This window comes from Alligator sinensis, unplaced genomic scaffold (genome assembly GCF_000455745.1).
Source record: "Alligator sinensis unplaced genomic scaffold, ASM45574v1 scaffold219_1, whole genome shotgun sequence".
NCBI classification, from domain to species: domain Eukaryota; kingdom Metazoa; phylum Chordata; order Crocodylia; family Alligatoridae; genus Alligator; species Alligator sinensis.
Genome location: NW_005841866.1, coordinates 3,499,902 through 3,520,574, shown reverse-complemented (window position 1 = coordinate 3,520,574; position 20,673 = coordinate 3,499,902). Strand labels below are relative to the sequence as shown.

General features: G+C 43.0%; 1 protein-coding gene across 10 annotated transcripts in view; it reads right to left on the bottom strand.

Annotated features, from left to right (window-relative positions):
• COMMD1 (copper metabolism domain containing 1) overlaps positions 1–20,673 on the bottom strand; it is a 261,731-nt gene that overhangs the window by 216,753 nt on the left and 24,305 nt on the right. Inside the window, exon 2 of one of the 10 annotated variants that reach the window (XM_025192286.1) lies at positions 4,484–4,634. The exons of the other annotated variants lie outside the window; for them this stretch is intronic. Within the exon in view, the coding sequence (XP_025048071.1) occupies positions 4,484–4,543 (60 nt within the window). The 5' untranslated portion in view covers positions 4,544–4,634. The remainder of the gene's footprint in view (positions 1–4,483; positions 4,635–20,673) is intronic. 10 annotated transcript variants of the gene reach the window in all.

Here is a 20,673-nt window from a genome sequence, read left to right as displayed (position 1 = left end):
CCCCCACCATCATGGCGGTGCTTCACCGCCCTGCCCCCACCTCTTGTCCATAACACTCTTGGAGCACTCTGATTGGTTGTTTCAGTAACCAATCAGAGTACTCCAGAGCATTACGGACAGAGACAGATGGACTAAGCCCTTTATTATATTAGAAGTAGATAGTTGCCTCTAGTCTTCATCAGTATATTTCCTCTCCCTGTACCAATCATTCATGCCAAAGAGGGTCACTGCCAAAGAGTAAAAACTTTTTCAGCACCATTAACGGAAATGTCCTGATACTCAGAGGCTTTGAAAAATGCCTCCTCTCCCCACTTCATCAACTCTAGCAGTTAAATCATTTTCAGCACTGGTTCTGGGCATGCCTTACTGACCATTTTCAATTTCTTAATATTCCTCGGGCTTAAACGGATCAGAAAGGAATCCACCATCGTTTTTTTCTTTCTCGCCATTCCCCATGAGAAATTAGTGATTTTTACCTCCTGCTGCCAGAACTCATGATCATGTGCCAAGCTGCAAAATCTACCAATATCCTGTCCATGTACCTTGACTATGATCTATCCTTTCCGCTATTGTTGCAACACCTGTCTTGCGAATATATCTATATAGCCCTTCCCAATGAACCTAAACTACCCTCAGCTTGTCTTCCACCGAACCAACCCACATCAGTCCCCTCACTTCATTTAATTTCCTGTCAGCACTTAGCTTCCCCCTCTACCATTTACCTTCTGCTCCAACTCCAGTCCCTCCAGCCCGGACCTGGCCTGGCCAGGAGCTACCACCACTTCTCCCTGGCCAATCTGGGCTGGGCTTGTGAAGAGCCACCATTGCTTGAGTGCCCTGATCCAGAGCAAGACTGCTGTAGAAGGTAGGGAAGGTGGGCAGAGAGCAGGGCAGTACTGAGCAGGAGAGCTGGGGGGGCAGGTAGAGGAATGGGGGGGCAAGGGTCAAACCTCCCCCCACGCCACACTGCTTTCCAGAGGTATGAATTAAGATGACCTTCTACTAATTAGATTCTATACATGGAAAATTATAAATGTTATAATTTTCCATGTATAGAATCTAATTATGTGCATGTCTTAAATTCAGGTTCACCTTGGATTCAGGTAAATAAAGTATATAGTCTCAGCATACCATTTCCTAACTATATTGCATTACACAATTGGTAGATGTCAGAAAGGCTCATCCTCCACTGTGAAAGTAATCAAGCCAGATATCTAATTTGAAACAAGGCAAAAATGGCAAATCTTATATGCAGAGACTTAAAAGTTGATGAGTGTGCATGGGGGCTTGTGTCATCTTTAGGTTCCTTTCAATGTAAGCATAATGACCAGAAAGGGTTGTTTGTTATGTTTTAAAGGGCGGGTTGGTGACCTACAAAGCTGGGTTGTTTTCTGTTGTTTTTTTCCCTTCAAAAAACCACATTGCCCTAAAAGAAATACTTTGAGAACAAAAAAGACAAACTGCTACAATAATTTTAAAGACTGCTGCTCACTTACAACACTGGATAACAGTGCTATACTAAGTTGTCTAAGATTTATCATGAGCATGAAATGTGTGTTTATTCCTCCAAGAGTATTTCTTTTCTACAACCAATATATTTTAAGAAAGCTGTGTTCATTTTCCTGCGTACAGCATACCAAGCACAGGTGTTAAGTAGAAACCCTGAAAGGTTACATAGTGGAATTATTGTTTGCTCTCATACCTTTCATACTTCAGAGAACCCCAAGCGAGCATCGCTAGAGAGAAAACAGAATCTGAACCATTAGCTGTAAATTATACTTGAAGTTAACATCTATTATCCTAATCAGTTACAACATTTCTAAACCTTCCGACAGCCACCACAGGATCTAACATTTAAGATCCTGGAACAGAAACCAGGACAACTAAATTCTAGTCCTGGCTCTGCCAAGTGACCTTAGGCAAGTCACTTGAGCTCTGTTTTGCTTTGGTTTCCTTTTCCATCTTAATTTCCCTTTCTTGTCTATTTTCAGTTGATCTCAGTTGGGATCTTCAAATGTGAGTAATACAGGCTCCGCAAACAACAACAACAAAATCAATATTTTATTTTGACATTAACATAGTATTCTAGTGCTCAGTGAGGCAAGACTTCAAAGACCTCTCTACACTACAAATAACACTGCAGCAATCATCACAGTTAATACACATTTTAGTCTTGCAAAATAGCTAGAAATAGTGAAGTCTTGGTTGTGATTTTAAAAGGCAAAAATGCATTTAATCATACAGGCTCCACTAATTCTGAAGTTAATACAATTAAAAAAAAAAAAAGCCACACCCTGGAGTGCAAGATAAAGCTAAATTTAAAATGGTCAGGTCCTGTAGCATTTTATTATGTAGATGGGACTTACTACAATATCTTGAGCCACTTTGTTGTGTAGATAAGACTTACTGTGTTTATTCTGAGGCAGACACAGGCAAGTACTGTGCCACTCAGTGATGGGCATAGATGAAGACTAGGCTCAAATTAAACCACAAGTGAAAAAAAATATTTATTTTGGTTTTGAATTCCATTTTTATGGACAGGACATGGACAAAATTTAAATAAAGCATCTTCTATACCAATATAAAAATAGTTTTATTAAGCAGAAAAGGGCAAAAGGAAACTATTAAAGCAGGCAAAATGATACGTGTTTTACTGAGGTCTGACTGTTTACTTAAAAGAGTAAGGAAAGCAGTATTTAAACTAAACACAGCAACAGACTAATTCCACAACTGTACTGCAAATTATTCAGATTATTTTCAGAGGTTTAGCAGCCTTTTGTTAGACAGTCTAAAATAGGTTATATTGAGAGGAAGATGTAAACAGAAACTGTTTACAGAAAGCATCACACACCATATTAGGAGCATGCAAAACCCTGTCCTGAACAAACTGGCCAGCTTTGCTTTGTAAGAACATAGATAATTAAATACAAACAGTAAGAAACAGCTTGTTCAGATGGCCTTTTCCTTTCATTCACCTTCAATATATTTCCATTAACTTCTAAAATAAGTCAGCCAATAAAATGTTATTTCAAATACCATTTCCTTAATGGAACAATATTTGATAATCTGGAGAGTTTTTTATTTGCTTAATTTTCATTAGAGCCATTAGACTGGTATACAAAAACAGGAAATACAAATTTAAAATCATTATCTTTTCTGCAAGAGAGAGTCTGACAAGCATGTAATACTACTGAAGAACAACAATCGGGAAAATCCACTGGGAAAACACCCTTAGTTTCCAGAAACAAAACTTTACTTGTCAACAGTTATGGAAGGATTCCAAGAATTTGTCATGCCTGGATGTGTAGACATTTTCTGTAGTTAACCCTCAAAACTGCAGATTGCTGCCAATCTTTAGCACAATGAAATCAAAGACACATAGAAACAAAAACAATTCAGTGCCATGTACCGTGTTAATAACTTGCCTTTTCAGGTTTCTTGTGCAGGAGGGTGAAAAGTTGTTACTTTGTCCCAAATAGTTTAATTGGGCTTCTTTTAGACATATATAAACGTCAGAACGTTTACAAGGCATCTAATAAACTAAGTATGGGCAAGATAACGGCATACATCAGATCTCGACAGAAGACAGCTCTGTCTGGATGAACAGAACTGCACTTGCTTATGTTGATGTATTGGGCCAAATCAGTACGTCTCGTATTTCTACTTAGAGACAATCCCTATTGACATGAAGGAAACATGCACTTGCCTCATTAAATATTCTTGAAATAGGATCTCTATAGGAAGTCAAACAAACACTAAGCCTATCTCTGGCTCTCCTTAGAGTGTGCAGCTTCCATACGATTTGTGCCATATAGCGAGTGAAAGCAGAGAGATATAGTAGTGAGATTTACACAGTTCTCATTACCCTTGTGTACAGTGGTATTCAGGGGTCCTTTTGTGGTCAAACCATTTAACAAGCAGGTTCATGTTCACTGGCTTTAACTGACAGTTTGAGCTGGGAGAAACAGCAAAGCATCTCTTCATATGCTGATAATATTCTCCCTCATCTTTCCAATTCTGTAGTTTCCAACGCTTCTTTGTAAGAGCTGGTAACCAGATTCTCTCCCAAGGATTGCTAATATACCCATCTCCATATAACCCAGTTGTTTCCCATGGATGTGTTCTGAATGCTAGCCCAGTGCACTTTCCCACATTTCCAGATAAAGAGAAGGTTTTCAAATATTTGGCGGGTTCTCCTCATGTAAATTATTTGAGTGCAACAGCTCTCCTGAGAGAGTAGGCATTAAGGCAAATTAGATGCAATGACCTGGCAGTCCCTCCACTTCTTTTTTTACACCTCTTGAATGTGACAAGTGATCTCCTGAATAAAAAGTAGTTACCTTATTCAGAAATCATTAGTTATCTTTACAAAACACTTAAAGCAATAGGTTTTTAAACTGTTCTTTTGATTTTTTTAATCTACTGAGGCATCACAAAAAATGTTTGTTCTACTTGCACGGAAGGTTAGAAAAGTACCTCTTACTATTATTGGCTTGCATGAATCAAACGCAGTAAGTCGAGTTCCTTGAAGTGCACTGTCCATGCAGACATTTCACTGTGGGCACCAGTGTGCCTCAGAAACCTTCTCCCAAGCAGTACCCATCGAGCAGCTACACACCCTGCTCCTCTTCATGCTATTAGGATATAAAGGAGAAGGCATATTTCCTGCTCCACAGTTTCCTTTCAATTACAGAATCCTATGACATGAGACTCCAAAGAAGAGGGAATGTAATGGTAAGATGTGGAGCATGCAGATCTCAAAGAATTCCAAGTTATTGGCAAATTATTGCCAAGTAACTTCTCTTTCTCCTTCAAGTGTTTGTCCATCCAGTTTCCTACTCTGGGTTACTCCAAATAAGTGCCCAGACCACCTGAAGATGAGTTTCAGCATACTGGGCAAACCGTAACCATAGGGCAGCTGTGACAAAAGCAGCAGCTGCTGTGGACGCTTCAGCGATGGTATCATGCCTGTGCCTGAAGAGTTGAAGATGACTGCTTGCGGGTACATTTTAAAGGGAGGCCACTATCATTACCTGAACACTCACAGAATGTACTCCCACCACTGCTAGTGGGTTCACTTTAACAATTTTGAGGCATACCCCAATGCAGCCCAAAATCTATCTGGACAGTCTCTGGGTGGCAATCACTGTGCTCTTTTTTTTCCCATTGCAGTTCTGGTTCTAGGCCAGGGGTGGGCAATTATTTTGGGCAGAGGGCCACTTGCTGAGTTTTGGTAAGTCATTGAGTGCTGCATGATAGGCAGCCAGGGGCAGATATTAATTTTCTAAATTTTTTAGGGACCCCACAGGCCGGATGGAATGGCCTGGCAGGCCGCATCTGGCCCCTGGGCTGCATTTTGCCCACCCCTGTTCTAGGCAGATAGGACTCCTCATATCCAGTGTATACAACAATGTCTCTGCTTCTCAAAGGAGTAGGATTTCGGGGAAAAGTTCAGGAGGAGAATCTACGGATTAGTAGAAGAAATTAGTAGACGTGCCCCCCAGATTGGTGCATGGGGCGAGAATAGGCTGCTGCTGTGGGCTTTGCCCCAGGTGCTAAACTTCCTTGCCACGGCACTGCTCTTCACAGTCCCTTGGGGCTGTGAAGAGAAGTGCCACCAGTGGTAGAGCCACTGCAGGCATAAGAGAAGGTGCAGCAGAAAGGTACTTCATTGCCTCTGCCAGGCAACAGGCAGAGGCAGAATCAGAATCAGAATCCTTGGTACCAAAGGACAATGTAAGCGGACATTATAGTGAGCATCATGGGCACTTGTCCTTGTTTCCAAATCACCAAAAGGGTGGGCTCTTATAAAGCACAGAATGTTCTGACACTTGGTTTCAATCAAATGCACTATTAAAAACAGAACAATGCCCGCCAACTAAAGCCTAGATGCATCTCTACAAATGCTGTCTTTGTACAGATAGTAAGAAAACCAAGTAAGCTTTATGAGCTATCAACCTAAAAACAACAGTCCCTTTTTCAGGCTGGTATTGTCATAGCGTTTATGGTGCCTAAAAAAAGAAGGACAGAGGCACATGAAAAAACAGTGCTAAGAGAGTTTCCCTGATAAGACAATGGTAGGCTGACAGGATACAGAGAAAGAATACAAATGAAAGGGGAGGGTAAAGAAAATGACACGCACTTTTTATACCGAATAGCATATTTTATTACAAGAGTCACAAATGAAGATTGCAACATTTGAATAGACTGGTCCATCCTGGCCTGTATTCAGCTAAGTAGTCTTTAGAAATTTCCTCTCTAGCTTTGCTAGCAGTTCTTCTTCAACTGTAATAAATTCCTACTAACAATTTAAGAGATGTAGAGGTACAAAAATGTATTTCCAGTAGTTCTTTAATTATACACTGTAAATATGATTGACTGGTTCTAAAAAAAAAGAAATTAAATACTGCACTTCTCCATTTCTATAATTCTGAACAACCAGGTTCTGTTTTTGTACGGTCATTTAATTTTCACATTATGTTATTTGGTCGAGCACTATGTATATATCAACAGTTTTATTCCTCCATGCGGGAGCTAGAATTCAGGGTTTTAAATTATCAACAGATCAAGGCCATTGGCTACTGTATCTCTGAAAACTGAAGTGGGGACAGAGATAACAGTCACAGCAAGATCTCCAAATAAGGCAGAAGAAATACTGGGTCAGAGACAGAAGAAAACTGTGTAATGGAAAGGGAAGCAGGAAGCAGTTATAGTTGTTACATGACCTGCCTTACCCTAAAACGGTCAAGTGACTGGCCTTGTTCTCACCCTCCATGTTCCACTCTTGCAATAAAATAATTAACACTATTTATCAGGTTTCTCAGAGCACTCTGGGAAAATTATCTGCTGCTTAGACATTAAACAGGAGTCCAAATCTCATTCACTTCATAAAGCTACAAACAAAAGTTAGTTCAGCTCACAGTTTGAAAACATGAAGGACAAAAGTTGTAGTCCTTTCTAAAGGTAGTATGAGGCAGCAATTAACTGGGGTTACTAGTGGAAATTATTACTATAGCACACCATCTGTTAAAGTTCTCACAAGAAAGGGAAATCAGACCAAGTATAAACTTGGTTTAAGACAGAGGTTTTCAGCTGTGGTCCGTGGACCACTGGTGATCCACAGACTATGTCTAAGGCATCCGCAAAAGATTATTATCATCAATCAAAAGTATGTGACTACCTGCACTTACAATTCAAAGGGGTCCGCACCTCCATTCAAAATTTTTTGAGGTCCACAAATGAAAAAGGTTGAAAACCATTTGTTTAAGATGAATCAAGAGTAGAATTTAAAAGTAGAATCGAGAATAATGCTGTTTCACCTTCTCATGGGAGAAGTCATTTCTAAGGACTGGGAATCAATAAATCAAACTCCCTGTGGTAGGGATCACATTTGTAAAGCTCCCTACCCACCTCTGCATGTTATAAAACAATATTCTGTTGACTGAACAAATTCCCACAGAGGGAGCTTGGAAGAAGCTGTTTTTCATGGCCAAAGTGGTAGATCACTTTCCCACATAGACCCAAGTTTCACTTGCTGCACAGAACAGACTCCTGGGACTAAAGTTGCAAATATTGTGGTGTTTTGTTGAGGGTTTTTTGCGGGGGGAGGGCTAAAGAAGCTCTTAATAAAACAGACAGAAAATGGCTGAGAAAGTGCCCTCTACTGGAGTCAAACTATATATTTATCAACTACTTTCATTAGCGCATAGGGGTTCCTTACAAAGAGCTAAACTTTGTCATGTTACGTCCCAAGACATCAATGTCACTGGTAGAACTGGCCAGGCAATCAAGTTTCCAAGTAAAGCTTTTTGAACATAAATGAGAAATTTCAAAATGTATATCCTCCTTAGGCAACAAGAATGTATTTCTCTTATTCTGAAGGTGCTAACCTGTACTCACTTCACGACCTCAGAGTTACCTCACAAGGTTCAATGGACAGTGGGCATGTTATTTCGAAATAAGACTGGGTAAAAAAAAAACAAAAAAAAAAAAAACATTGCTTCGTGAAAACTTGTAGGATTTTGAAATTTTAATGCTGATACAGAACAGAAATGGAACATTTCTATTTTTTTCTTTTTTTTAAGCAGCCCAAGAAAAAATGCTATCCCACAACAACGGTCATTTGACTATAATAGCGAGGTGGGGGAGGAGGGGGACAGGCTCAGCTCCTTGCTCTGGCTAACTCACCACATATACTGAGATTTGGATGGATAGTCCAGGTCCCATGAGAATGTCCTAAAAACAGCAACATAGACTCATCTACCCAAACACCCCAGACTTTCTCCCTGCTTCCTCCCATCCTGGACAAGCTTTCTTGATATAATTCCATTAAGCACTCCATTTTAATAAGGCAGCATTTTCCTACTATTTAGAAAAAGAAAAATATTTAATTTAATTGTTTTAATCAGATCTATTGGTAAACATCAATATTAGACACTGAAGGTTCTTAAGAACCTAAGAACTGGCATATTGGGTCAGATCAATGGTCCATCTTAGCCAGCAGCCTATCTCCAATACTGGCAAGTAGTAGATGCTTTAGAAGAAGAACATATGAATATGGTACATCTAGACTGATCTATACCCTGTCATATGCTCCCTTACATATCATTGGTTTAGGGATGTCGGAGAAGACATCCTTGACTTTTATTCAATACTTCCAAATGGACTTGTTCTCCACGAGTTTATCTAACCCTTTTTTAACCTGATTATATTATGTGCGTCCTGTGGAAATTAGTTCCATAAGTTCCTATGTGCTGTGGGGGGAGAGCAGGGAGGGAGGATAAAGGATTTCCTCTTGTTTGTTTTGGATCTCAAGTTGTTCAGATACTACAACAGCTACACACATTTTTATGTTAATTAGAATCTTAATAAAGATTTGCAGTCTCAAAGCAACAGAAAGCAGCATCATTTGCACAAGACATTTTGCAGGCCTATATGAAACTGCAACCCTTATATCTTACAATTAAGTATAAGCAGGTATCAAAGAAAAAACCAAAAAAACCCAAAAACTCACACTTATATTGCTTTCATCACTGTTTCCGCACATTTTTTAAGAGAAACTCTGAACATTTATACATGTACATGATTCTGGATAAACTCTGGACTCTCCCAATCATAAGATTTACTGAGTCATGTTCAACCCCAGAAAAATGCACCCTTTAAACTGCTCTATCAATCTATATTAGCTAATTATGCTAACCAAGAGTTGTTAGAACAAACTAATTCTACTCATAGGATTATAGGAAATAGGGCTGGAAGGAACCTCAAGTTCATCTAGTCCACCCCCATGCAGGATCATCCCTTACTAAACAGTTCCAGCTAAATGTCTATCTAACCTACTCTTGAAAATGTCCAGGGATGGAGATTTCACAACTTCTCTAGGTACTCTATTCCAATGCTTGACCATACTCAGTCAGAAAGTTCCTGCTAATCTCCAACCTAAATTTCCCCTCCTGTAGTTTCAGGCCATTGATCCTAGTCCTGTCCCCATCTCCATCCTCCCTATAGGTACCACCCTATAGGAACCCTTTCAAATACCCTCCAGGTATTTGAAAACTGTTATCAAATTCCCGTCCCCTTGCCCCCCCAAGTTTTCTGTTCTCTGGACTAAATAACATGAGTTCTTTCAGTCTGTCCTCATAAGTCATGCTTTCCAGACTCCTAAACATTTTTATTGCTCTGCACGCACACTTTCCAATCTGTCCACATCCTTCTTGAAGTATGGGGCAGGCCCAAAACTGGACACAGTACTCCAGGTGAGGTCTCTGCAGAGCTGAAAAGAACAGGCAAATCATTTCCCTTGATCTGAATGTGACACTCCTCTTAATACAACCCCCTATAATATTGGCTTTTTTTTTTGCAACAAGAGCACACTGTTGACTCATAGTCACCTTATGGTTTTCTGTAAACCCCAGGTCCTTCTCTACAGTACCACAGCCTAGGCAGTCATATATGTATTTGTTCATGCAATTATTCCATCCCAAGTGAAAGACTTTGCACTTGTCCTTGCTGAAGGTCCCTGCTGGGCATGCAAGTGGTGAACAGAAATGGCCAGGGTAACTCTACAATAGGCAAGGATTCCCCTGCACCAAGGAAAGCTTCAGTTGCCCAATTAACACTGCTAGTGGTCCAAAGTGCCCACAGCGGGGGATAGGACCTGATTTGTTGCATGCCTAACACAATGCTACATAGAAATCATTAGAGTTATGTGGTTATTTCTACCAAAACATTTTTTAAAGAAAAAATTGAAGTGTCAATACTGTGCCAAAAAAAATTAGCTGAAAGAAGACTGAAGTTTAAATGTAAAACAAGTTGTGATCTCCTATCAAATTACAGAGAAAAAGTAAACCCTAAAAATATTAAGTATCTCATTTACAGTAAAAAAAAATAAAAATCTTTAAATAGGAAGCAGACATCTTGCCTACTTATTCTGACATAGACAGATAATTTAAAAAAATCCTAGTTTTAGAAATGCATTTGAATTAGTGGTGCTCAACCTCTGGCCCAAAGAACTGTCTCATGTGGTCCATGCCTCCCTCTCCCCGCCCCCCAACCAAAAAAAGGTCCAGAAATTTGGCAGTAGAAGAAAAGTCGTATGTTAATTGTTGTTCCCTGCCTATCAAATTTCCAAACCTGCGTGGCCCTCTGCACAAGATCATGCAGCTACACGGTCCGGCTGGTGCACAGGTTCATTCCACAGCCAGATCCAGATGGGCAGGGTCACACCCAATGGACCAACCCCGCTTAGTGCCAACTCCACAAGGCCCACAAACCAATCCACTACTCATCTGGCCTGCAAGACCAGAAGGTTGGTCACTGCTGATCTGAATGAAACTCTGAAGTTATTTTTAGGTAGTCTGACCTCATAGATGTCTCATGTAAAAGTGAACAGGATCTAATATTTTCAAAATCCAACGCTGAAGTCAGACCAATCCAATTTCATCTGCTAATTTAACTACAGTAACTTTGTAGGCTATTTTAATAAAGGGGTATAAAAAGAATATAAATGTTAGCTACATTAGTGCAAAATAAAACAAAAGTGTGCACAACTTTAAGAAAACAAACAAGCTAAAAGATCTTCAATGATAATAACTGCTCTGACCTACATTTTAATACAGGCAACCCCCGCTTAACGCTGTTTCACTTAGCGCTATTTCGCTATAACGCTTATTTTAAATTGATACCCGATTCCACTAAGCACTCAGCGAGTTTCGTTATAACACTCACGGTTGTCATCTTGAGTCATTAAAAGCACTTCTGCATGCCATCTTGGGTCATCAAAAACTTTTGGTTTCGCTTAATGCTCGTTTCACTTAACACAGTTTTTTTCAGGAACCTATTAAGACCATTAAGCGTACAGTAGTTTCTAAGTAGCATCTTCCACTTCAATCTCCAGCTGGTTATGTTTAACACATCTTATTAATATCCTCAGAACTATGGTCTATTCAACATTAGCAAGCGAAATAGGTAATAACTATAAAAATAGTCACTAGAGTTGCTAATTGAGATCTTAACTGAAGAAAATATTGACACTGTGAATGAGATGGGAAGTACCCAGGTACTCTATTGCCAACAACGAAATATAATATAATTTAGCTCTATTTTCTGGAATTTTATGTAAAACAGCAGTTAAATTATTGTGTTATCCATATAAGTATTTTAATCAATGTGATAAGGGGGTAAAAACACAAAAATCAAACTGAAGTGAGTTTGATACTGAAATTTTTCTGTTTTTGGAAAAGACTAAATTTCACAATTCTGTGAATTATATGACTGAGGCAAGCAGGTGTTTCAATTATACTGTGTTTTAAAATAATCTAACAGTAGGAACCTCCTCATGCTTATGTGCAATGAAAAAGAGAAGAGAAGACAAAATCCTCTTACTTTAAAAAGGAAAGTGCACCCTGAGAAGTACTTAATGAGATATTTCAACTCCAAGCTGCTCAGCCATCATCTTCTCAACAACAGCTGTAAAGCTTTACGTCTTAGAGTCCAAGCTAGCAAAAATCTTAAGCCAGCAATTCTCTGGCACCCTGGGGTGCCTAGAGAACCTTTCAAGGGTGCCATGGGGTGCCACACAATGTTAGCACTGTTAGGTTTACTAACATGATTCACAAGCTAAACCCAGAGATTTCAATCCTTGTTGTGGTTTTTATGAATTCTTTGCAAAAAAAACCAGTTGCTCTATTTTTCTGTAGGCAAAAAAGAGTGAAAACTAAGAGCTGGCATTCTCCAAGAGGGGGGAAGCTCAAGTCCATTCAGGGGTGCCTCAAGTTTAAAAAGGTTGAAAACAACTGTCTTAAGCAAAATAGCCAGGATATAAATAATGATGAAGTACTCCATTAACTGATTTCCAACACAATAAAGATATTAGATTTTAAATATATATTATTTATATAATGCCAAGATGGGCTTGATAGTTAACTGGATGGCACAAACCCTGCTACCAAAGAGTTTTCAATCATCTTTTTTACTGATTTGGCTAATCCTAAAAATCCATGAACAAGCACCCACGTTCATAGATGTTAGGGGCTGGAAGGGAACTTACAAATTCATTGGGCAGGAAAGACTTGGGGTCATTGATTAAATGCTTGAAAACAACAAGCCCATTTTCCTCAATTTAAGGAATGAGAGCAATCTATCTGGCAGTCACTTTTCCAGTTGATCCTTCAGAGCAGGCACGGGCAAAATATATCCCATGGGCCATATCTAGCCCACCAGTTAATCCTATTCAGCCTGTTGGCAACCAGAAGCCTGAAGAGGAAGGGCTGGCACCATGCAGCACTCCACACTGATGTAGTCATGGCCAGGCTGGGCTGCACAGACTCCTCCGCCCTGTGCATCCATCCCTATCCCTCACCCAGCTTTCTGTTGGCACTGCAGCTGCACAGTCCTAGCACTGCAGCTGCCAGCAGCCGGGCTTGTATAGGCTGGGGCACGATACTGTACACCGAGTAGCTTCCCTGCCTGCCTACCCAACATGATGAGCCGCGGTTGATGAGCTCCTAGGAGGTAAGTCCATGCAAGCCATGGGAGCAGGGGGGAAGGGCTCAACCTGGGGCAGCTGCCCCTGACTTTCTGGGTGTTGCACCACAGGAGTGGCTCATCGCAGCAGGGTGGCACATGGGATGGCTAGTCAGTGTGCTGCATCATACTTCCAATGCAGACTTGGCTGCCAGTAGCCCAGCGCCAGGAAGCCAGGCAGTGGGGGAAGGGGAGAGCATCTGTGCAGTCCAGCCTGGCCCTGCCTGCTGCAGAGCGCAGTGGTACAGGGTGCAGCCCTCCTTCCTCAGGCTTCTGGTGGCAGCTAGCAAGCCGAATAGAATCAATTGGCATCTCCCTCCCCACTCTAGCTCTCAACAGCTCACCAGAACTCATTAAGTGGCCCTCTAGCCCAAACAGTTGCCCACTCCTGCTTTAGAGCTTTGCTGTTGCAATTGACATCTAAAGGACTCCAGTCAACACATTTACTCTTCCCTTCAAGGAGGAAACAATATAATTTTTTCTAATCTTGTTCACAACAGATCATGGATTAGAACAAGAGTCTACAACCTACAGCCCTGCAGGCTGAATTTGGTCTGAAACGGTTGGATCCAGGCCACACCACCACCAGAGGTCAGCAGCATACACTCCCCGTTCTGGCGTCCCCTGCCCTGAGCCATGCTGCTTATCCTCACCACACTGCTCTTCCTACTATTCTCTCTTACTCCCCGTGACTGGTGCCGCTTACTGTCATTGCTGAATTTGGCCCTCCCCACTGCTGCTGGTAACAGGAGGCAGAGACGTGTGGCAAAGGTGGCAGCAGGCTGCTTGGGCACAATGAAGGAGAGCAATGGCCAACAGTGGCAGATGGGAGGGGAAGAACAGTATCAGCAGCTTGTGGCACCACCTAGTTGCAAGGGGTGGTATGCCATGCCACTAAAGCACTGCCGAAGTGAAATTCTGTATGGCATTTGCTAGGGAAGTTACAAAGTTACAAAACTAAAAACCCTGACCAGAATCACTATAGGGTTAGAATGTAGCTATTACGGTCCAGAGAAAAAGATATGCCAAAAACCCCGCTCCTCACAAAATCAGAACAGTAAATTACAGTCCCTATTTTGAGCAATGCATAAAAACAACTTGAACCCTGTCAGCTGAAGTATTTTACAAGGGTGATTTCAACTTCAGAGAACTTCAAAAAATATACTAAGTTTTCTGACTCATATATATACCCATAAATGTATATCTACTTTTAGAAACTGTGTACGCATGCACGTGCTTGTGCATGTGTTCCAGTCAATGCCAAGACAGTTTTGAGACAGAATAAAATGTTCTTAGCTTTGCTTTTTAAAATTTAATGAGGATTTTGTTTCAGACTGCTCTTGCTTAATAACTCAAAGGACTCCGCAGCTCTTATATATATAACAAATACACACAGACCAAATTAAATTCAAGAATTCCAATTATAAAATCTCTCCACCCTTGAACAACATACAAAGTTCATAGCACATTATATAACAGTAAAGATAAATAGTGATACAACTAACAGAGACTAAAAATGAGGGGAAAAACATGACAGAACCTACTCCCTCCCTGCCGCCCCCAAAAAGCCTACACCCATTTGTTGTGACAATGATCTGAGACGAGAGACATTTACTAATTTTCAAAGTCTCAAAGTGAAGTGCCTGTTGCTTAGTTTCCTTTTCTAAAGCATCTACTTTTTTGCCTTTATTCTAGGAATGTTTTATAATTCTGACATCATATTTTATGGAGCTTGCAGATTGAGAAAACTACTGCTCACAAAACTGAGGTAAGAATCCTTTTGGCAGGGACCCACAAACATCTTTATAAGACTAAAAACTGTAACCTTATTTGGAAAATGCAGAATTTAACTCAAACTATATTTATACTATAACTATTTTAAGCTCAGAGCTACTTTAAAGGGGTGTATGAAAACCAGGTTTTGAGAAACATCCTAGTTAAAAATATAGTAGTTACAAAATCCAAATAAAATAAACTCATTGTAACTCTACAAAAAAAATGTCAAACCACTAAAAGCAGGCAACTTTATATCGAATCTCACTTAGCATTGTGCATGTTTCTAGTCTACTTTACTAAGACTGAAGTTAATCTTTATTTAAATGGAGTTTGAGACACCATGTAGTCAGTAAAACTAACCCGGGCCCCCTCCTCTTTAACATTCAGGTGTGGCCCATCAAGATGCCAGATCTCAGGATGCAGCACTCCCAGTTGAGCTGAAAAGCTAAGTCATCAAGGGGCAAGCAGCTAAACAGCTACGGTACTGTCACACTGTTGCTCAACAGAAGTAGCGTTCAGCTTCCTAAAAATAATACTCCAGATTACATCTTTGGCCACTGAAGGCAGAAAAAGCTCTGTACATTTTAAACAAGGCAATGGGAATCCTGCTCACCTTACTCAAAACAAAACAGTCCCATTTAAATCAGTGAGAAAGGTGAGCCTCATATAGGGCAACCTACCTTTACACCTTGATACAAACAATTAGGCAGCATCTACTATCCTTAGGATGCTTCAAGTGCAGGCTCAACTGCAGCTACCACCCCCGCTCTCCCCAAGACAAAACGTAAAGTGTTTGTCGTGGGAGACTCCATCCTGAGGGGGACTGAGGGGGCAATCTGCCACCCCGACCCCTTAGCCCAGGAAGTCTGCTGCTTCCCGGCGGCTCGCATCCGAGACGTTGTGGAGAAGATCCCTAAGCTCCTCCAGCCCACAGACCACTATCCCGTGCTCCCTATTCACGTGGGCACCAATGACACGGCTCAGAGCGCTCCCAGCCGGGTCGAGGCACTACAGGGATTTGGGAGCAGGGCTAAAGGGTCTGGGGGCAGAGGTGGTGTTCTCTTCTATCCTCCCAGTCTTGGGGTATGGGCTGAGGAGGGAGAGGAGGATCCAGGTAGTAAACCAAAGACTGAGGTGCTGGTGTCATCGGGAAGGTTTTGGCTTCAATGACCACAGTCTGCTCTTTGGCGAGAGAGGCAGCGAGCTGCTGGGAAGAGATGGCCTCCACCTCTCTCCCCTGGGGAGGAGGCTCTTCTCAGCCAGACTGGCTGACCTGCTTCACCGGGCTTTAAACTAAGCCTGCTGGGAAACGGAGGGACTACCGCCACTGCTGGCCCGCTGAGCAACCCTTGCAAAGTCAGCAGGCCAAGGCACTTAAGGAAGCCCACCCCTGCCCCAGGCCTGGTACAATCTGAAGGCAAGGCAAGAGCCCCCAAGGGGACACTTGCCTGCCTGTACACAAATGCTAGGAGCTTGGGGAATAAACAGGAGGAACTCGTCCTCCTGCTTAAGGCAAATAATTACATGTCATAGGGATAATGGAGACCTGGTGGGACTCCACACATGATTGGACCACAGGTAGAGATGGCTATACCCTGTACAGGAGAGCTCGAGTAGATAAAAGTGGCGGGGGTGTAGTTCTCTATGTTAAAGAAAGCTACACGTCCCTGCAAGTTGATGTTGGTGACCAGGGTGGACAACTGGAGACCCTCTGGGTGAAAATCCGTGGGGAACAAGACACAGGGGACACAACAGTCAGTTGCAAAGCTTCTTATCGTGCGTGGATGACCTCTACCTGACTCAAGAAGTCTACAGGCCAATGAGAGGTAAAGTGCTGCTCAACCTGGTACTGGCTACTGGGGATGACCTAATCGGTGACCTAGTGATCGATGGGAAGCTGGGTGACAGTGACCATGAGCTGATCACCTTCACCATCTGCTGTAAAGCTGGCAAGTCAGTCAGCAACACGGAAGTCCTTGATTTCAGGAAAGCCGACTTTGACAAGCTCAGGAGACTTGTCAGTGAGGCCCTAAGAGACCACGACCCCAGGGGGAGGGGAGTTCAGAAAGAGTGGTTGCTCCTCAAGGAAGCGATCCTCAATGCACAAGCTAATTCTATTCCATCTCGGAGAAAAGGCAGCAAGAGGGCACAGCAGCCCCCCTGGCTCTCCAGGGATCTAGCAGACCTCCTGAGGCTAAAAAGAAAGGCCTACAAAAGATGGAGGATGGGATTCACCTCCAAGGAGGAATATTCTGCACTGGTCCAGTCTCGCAGGGAGCAAACCAGGAAAGCCAAGGCCGCAAGTGAACTCCAATTAGCTTCAAGCATCAAGGACAATAAAAAGTCCTTTTTCAAATATGTGGGGAGCTGGAGGAAAAGCAAGAGCAACATTGGACCCCTGCCGAACCTGATGGAACAACTGACACCCAGGAAAAAGCCAACCTATTAAATGGGTACTCTGCATCAGTCTTTCATCAGTCCCACGCACCCATGCCCACTACAGGATAGGGAGGTCCAGGTGAGGGACATCCCCTGCCCTCCATCAATGCTGACCTCGTGAAGGTATCCAGCCTCTCAAGGTGTTCCTTCAAGTTAGCTGGCTCTGACAATCTACACCCCAGGGTACTCAAGGAGCTGGCGAGCATCAGAGCCCAGTCCCTGGCACGGATCTTTGAAAACTGGTGCTCTGGTGTAGTACCCAAAGACTGGAAAAAGGCCAATGTGGTGCCTATCTTCAAGAAAGGGAGGAAAGTGGAACTGGCGAACTATAGGCCCATCAGCCTGACTTCTATCCCAGGGAAGATCTTAGAAAAGTTTATTAAGAGGCCATCCTTAATGGACTGGCAGACGCCAACATCCTGAGGCATAGCCAGCATGGGTTTGTTGCAGGTAGGTCTTGCTTGACCAATCTCATTTCTTTTTACGACCAGGTGACCTCTCACCTGGACAAGGGAGAAGAGATTGATATCATATATCTTGACTTCAAAAAAGCCTTTGATCTGGTATCCCATGATCACCTCTTGGCAAAACTGGCCAATTGTGGCCTTGGGTCCACCACGATCCTCTGGCTGGGAAACTGGCTCTGTGGTCGGACCCAGAGGGTAGTAATTGACAGAAGTCAATCACCATGGTGCCCTGTGACCAGTGGGGTCCCCCAAGGCTCTGTCCTTGGACCCAAATTGTTCAACATTTTAATTAATGACGTGGACACTGGACTCAGAAGCTGACTGGTCAAGTTCACCAATGACACCAAATTTTGGAGTAAAGCATCCACACCAGAAGGACAGGCTCAGCAAATGGGCAGACGAGAACATGATGGTGTTTAACACCGAAAAATGGAACGTTCTCCACCTTGGAAGGAAAAACCTACAGCATCCTTATAGGCTCGGCAGTGCTACGCTGACTAGCACTACGGAAAAAAGAGACTTGGGGTCATCACTGACCATGAGATGAACATAAGCCTGCAATGTGATGCTGCGGCTAGTAAAGCGAGCAAAACGCTGGCTTGCATCCATAGATGCTTCTCGAGCAGACCCCGGGACGTCATTCTCCCCTTGTACTTGGCCTTGGTGAGGCCACAGATGGAGTACTACGTCCAGTTTTGGGCCCCACAATTCAAAAAGGATGTGGAGAAGCTTGAGAGAGTCCAGAGAAGAGCCATGCGCATGATCAGAGGTCAGGAAAACAGACTTACGACGACAGGCTGAGAGCTATGGGGCTCTTTAGCCTGGAAAAGCGCAGGCTCAGGGGTGATCTGATGGCCACCTATAAGTTTATCAGGGATGACCACCAGTATCTGGGGGAACGTTTGTTCACCAGAGCGCCCCAAGGGATGACAAGGTCAAACAGTTACAAACTACCGCAAAACCATTTCAAGCTGGACATAAGGAAGAATTTGTTTACTGTCCGAGCCCTCAAGGTCTGGAATAGCCTGCCACCAGAGGTGGTTCAAGCACCTACATTGAACACCTTCAAGAGTAAATTGGATGCTTATCTTGCTGGGATCCTATGACCCCAGCTGCCTTCCTGCCCTTCGGGCAGGGGGCTGGACTCGATGATCTTCCAAGGTCCCTTCTGGCCCTAATGTCTATGAAATCTATGAAAGCGTTTGGTAAAGAACAACAACAATAATGGAACATCATTTAACTCTCACCTGAATGACAACAAAAACATTATCTAACAATTTTCTTACTTTAAGTTCTGTCCTTCTTTCATTCCACTGAGACTCAAATGGCCTATTTCTTCAAGCAGAATTTAGAAGCTATACAAAATGTAAAGATGAACGTATGCTATAAAAATGCTATTCTGAGGGGGAAAATAGTGACCTACAATATTTCAGTAACAGCTTGAACTGAATCAATGTAAAGAATTCTGAATAGCAATATTATTTAAAGTTTCATTATCGTAAACTTAATCACTTTTAAATTATGTAACACACTGGTTTCTCAACCTTTTTTGTCCTGGGACCCATTTCCCAAGATTGATGGCTTGTCCTGACCCACATCCTCTGGCCCTCCCCTGCCCCCCCACCCCTACCAGGCCTGCTGGCACCATTCGCCCCCAAGCCACAGCCCCTGGTCCTGCTGGTGCCCCTCACCCCCAAACCACAGCCCCTAGTCCTGCTGGTGCCCCTAATCCCCAAGTCACAGTCCCCTGACCCCCCTCCTCCCCCGTGCCTCCTTCCCCTGCTGAAGAGCCAGGTGCCTTTTCCCCCTGCTCCCCTTGCCCTGCCACAGCACCACACTCAGCCACTGTTCCCAGCACTGGCAGGCAGACACGCGTGTGCGTGCACACATACACTGCCCCCAGCCCTCCACACAGTCTCCTGGACCTCCATCCCCAACTCTCCATACTTACCTGGGGCTACTCCCATGACCTGGCCTCACTTTATGCTGGCCACATGAGTCTGCGCGCACAGATGCACATGTGCCCGCTGCCTCCAATCATCCCAAGCAACCACCTGCAGGCTGGAATGTTGCCAGCCTGTGGGGGAAATCTGTGCTTTCATGAGTTTTTCTGGGAAACTGCTTGCAACCCTTTCAAATATTCTTGCGACCCACTTTTGGGTCATGACCCACCAGTTGGGGAACGCTGATCTAACATGTTCCAAGTAACAGCATGTTTAGGAAAGGGGCTTCAGCTGTCTGGGATCTGCATAACTCTGCCAATCCAAGACAGAACAAGTTTACTGTCATGGATTAAAACTGTAGGGATCTCCCCAACTCAGGCTTTTGCCTTATGAAGTACTCAAAGGAGTACTTTAAGAGGAGGCAGAGCTGAAAGTTGAAACCTTATTAGCACTGAGCTACTCAGTACTGTTATATTGGATAAATGCTGCACAGCCACAATTTATTATCAAACAAACAAAAATAAAAACTAATATTTTAGGATTTTCCTTTAAGAAGACCACTGGTTTCATAGGGCTGCCGAACTAAATATGCTTTTGTGATCAATTTGAGAGGCTGCACTATCAACAGCAAAATGACTTTTCCTCCAAAGTATACCTCTACAGCAGGGGTGTGCTCAACCCCTGGGCTTGCAGAGCCATCTCATCTGACCCACCACTCCCAAGCAGCCAAATTTCCAACCCCTGTGCACCTAGATTTTGCCCTGCCTGGGCCAGCGCCATGCACCAGATCAGGCCCATGGACCAGATATGGCCCGCACACTAAACTGGCATTCTCATATGGCCCACGAGGCACCAAAAAGGTTGGGCACCATTGCTCTACAACATGCTCAAGTTAGTTAGTTGGACCTAACTAATCCTTGGGATTCTGCCTTCAAACAACCTGAGATTTTCATTTGACAAATGCTATACCATTATGTGCGGGCCGGCTCCCGGTCCCGTCCTCGCCGGGCGCGAGCCGGGCCCGT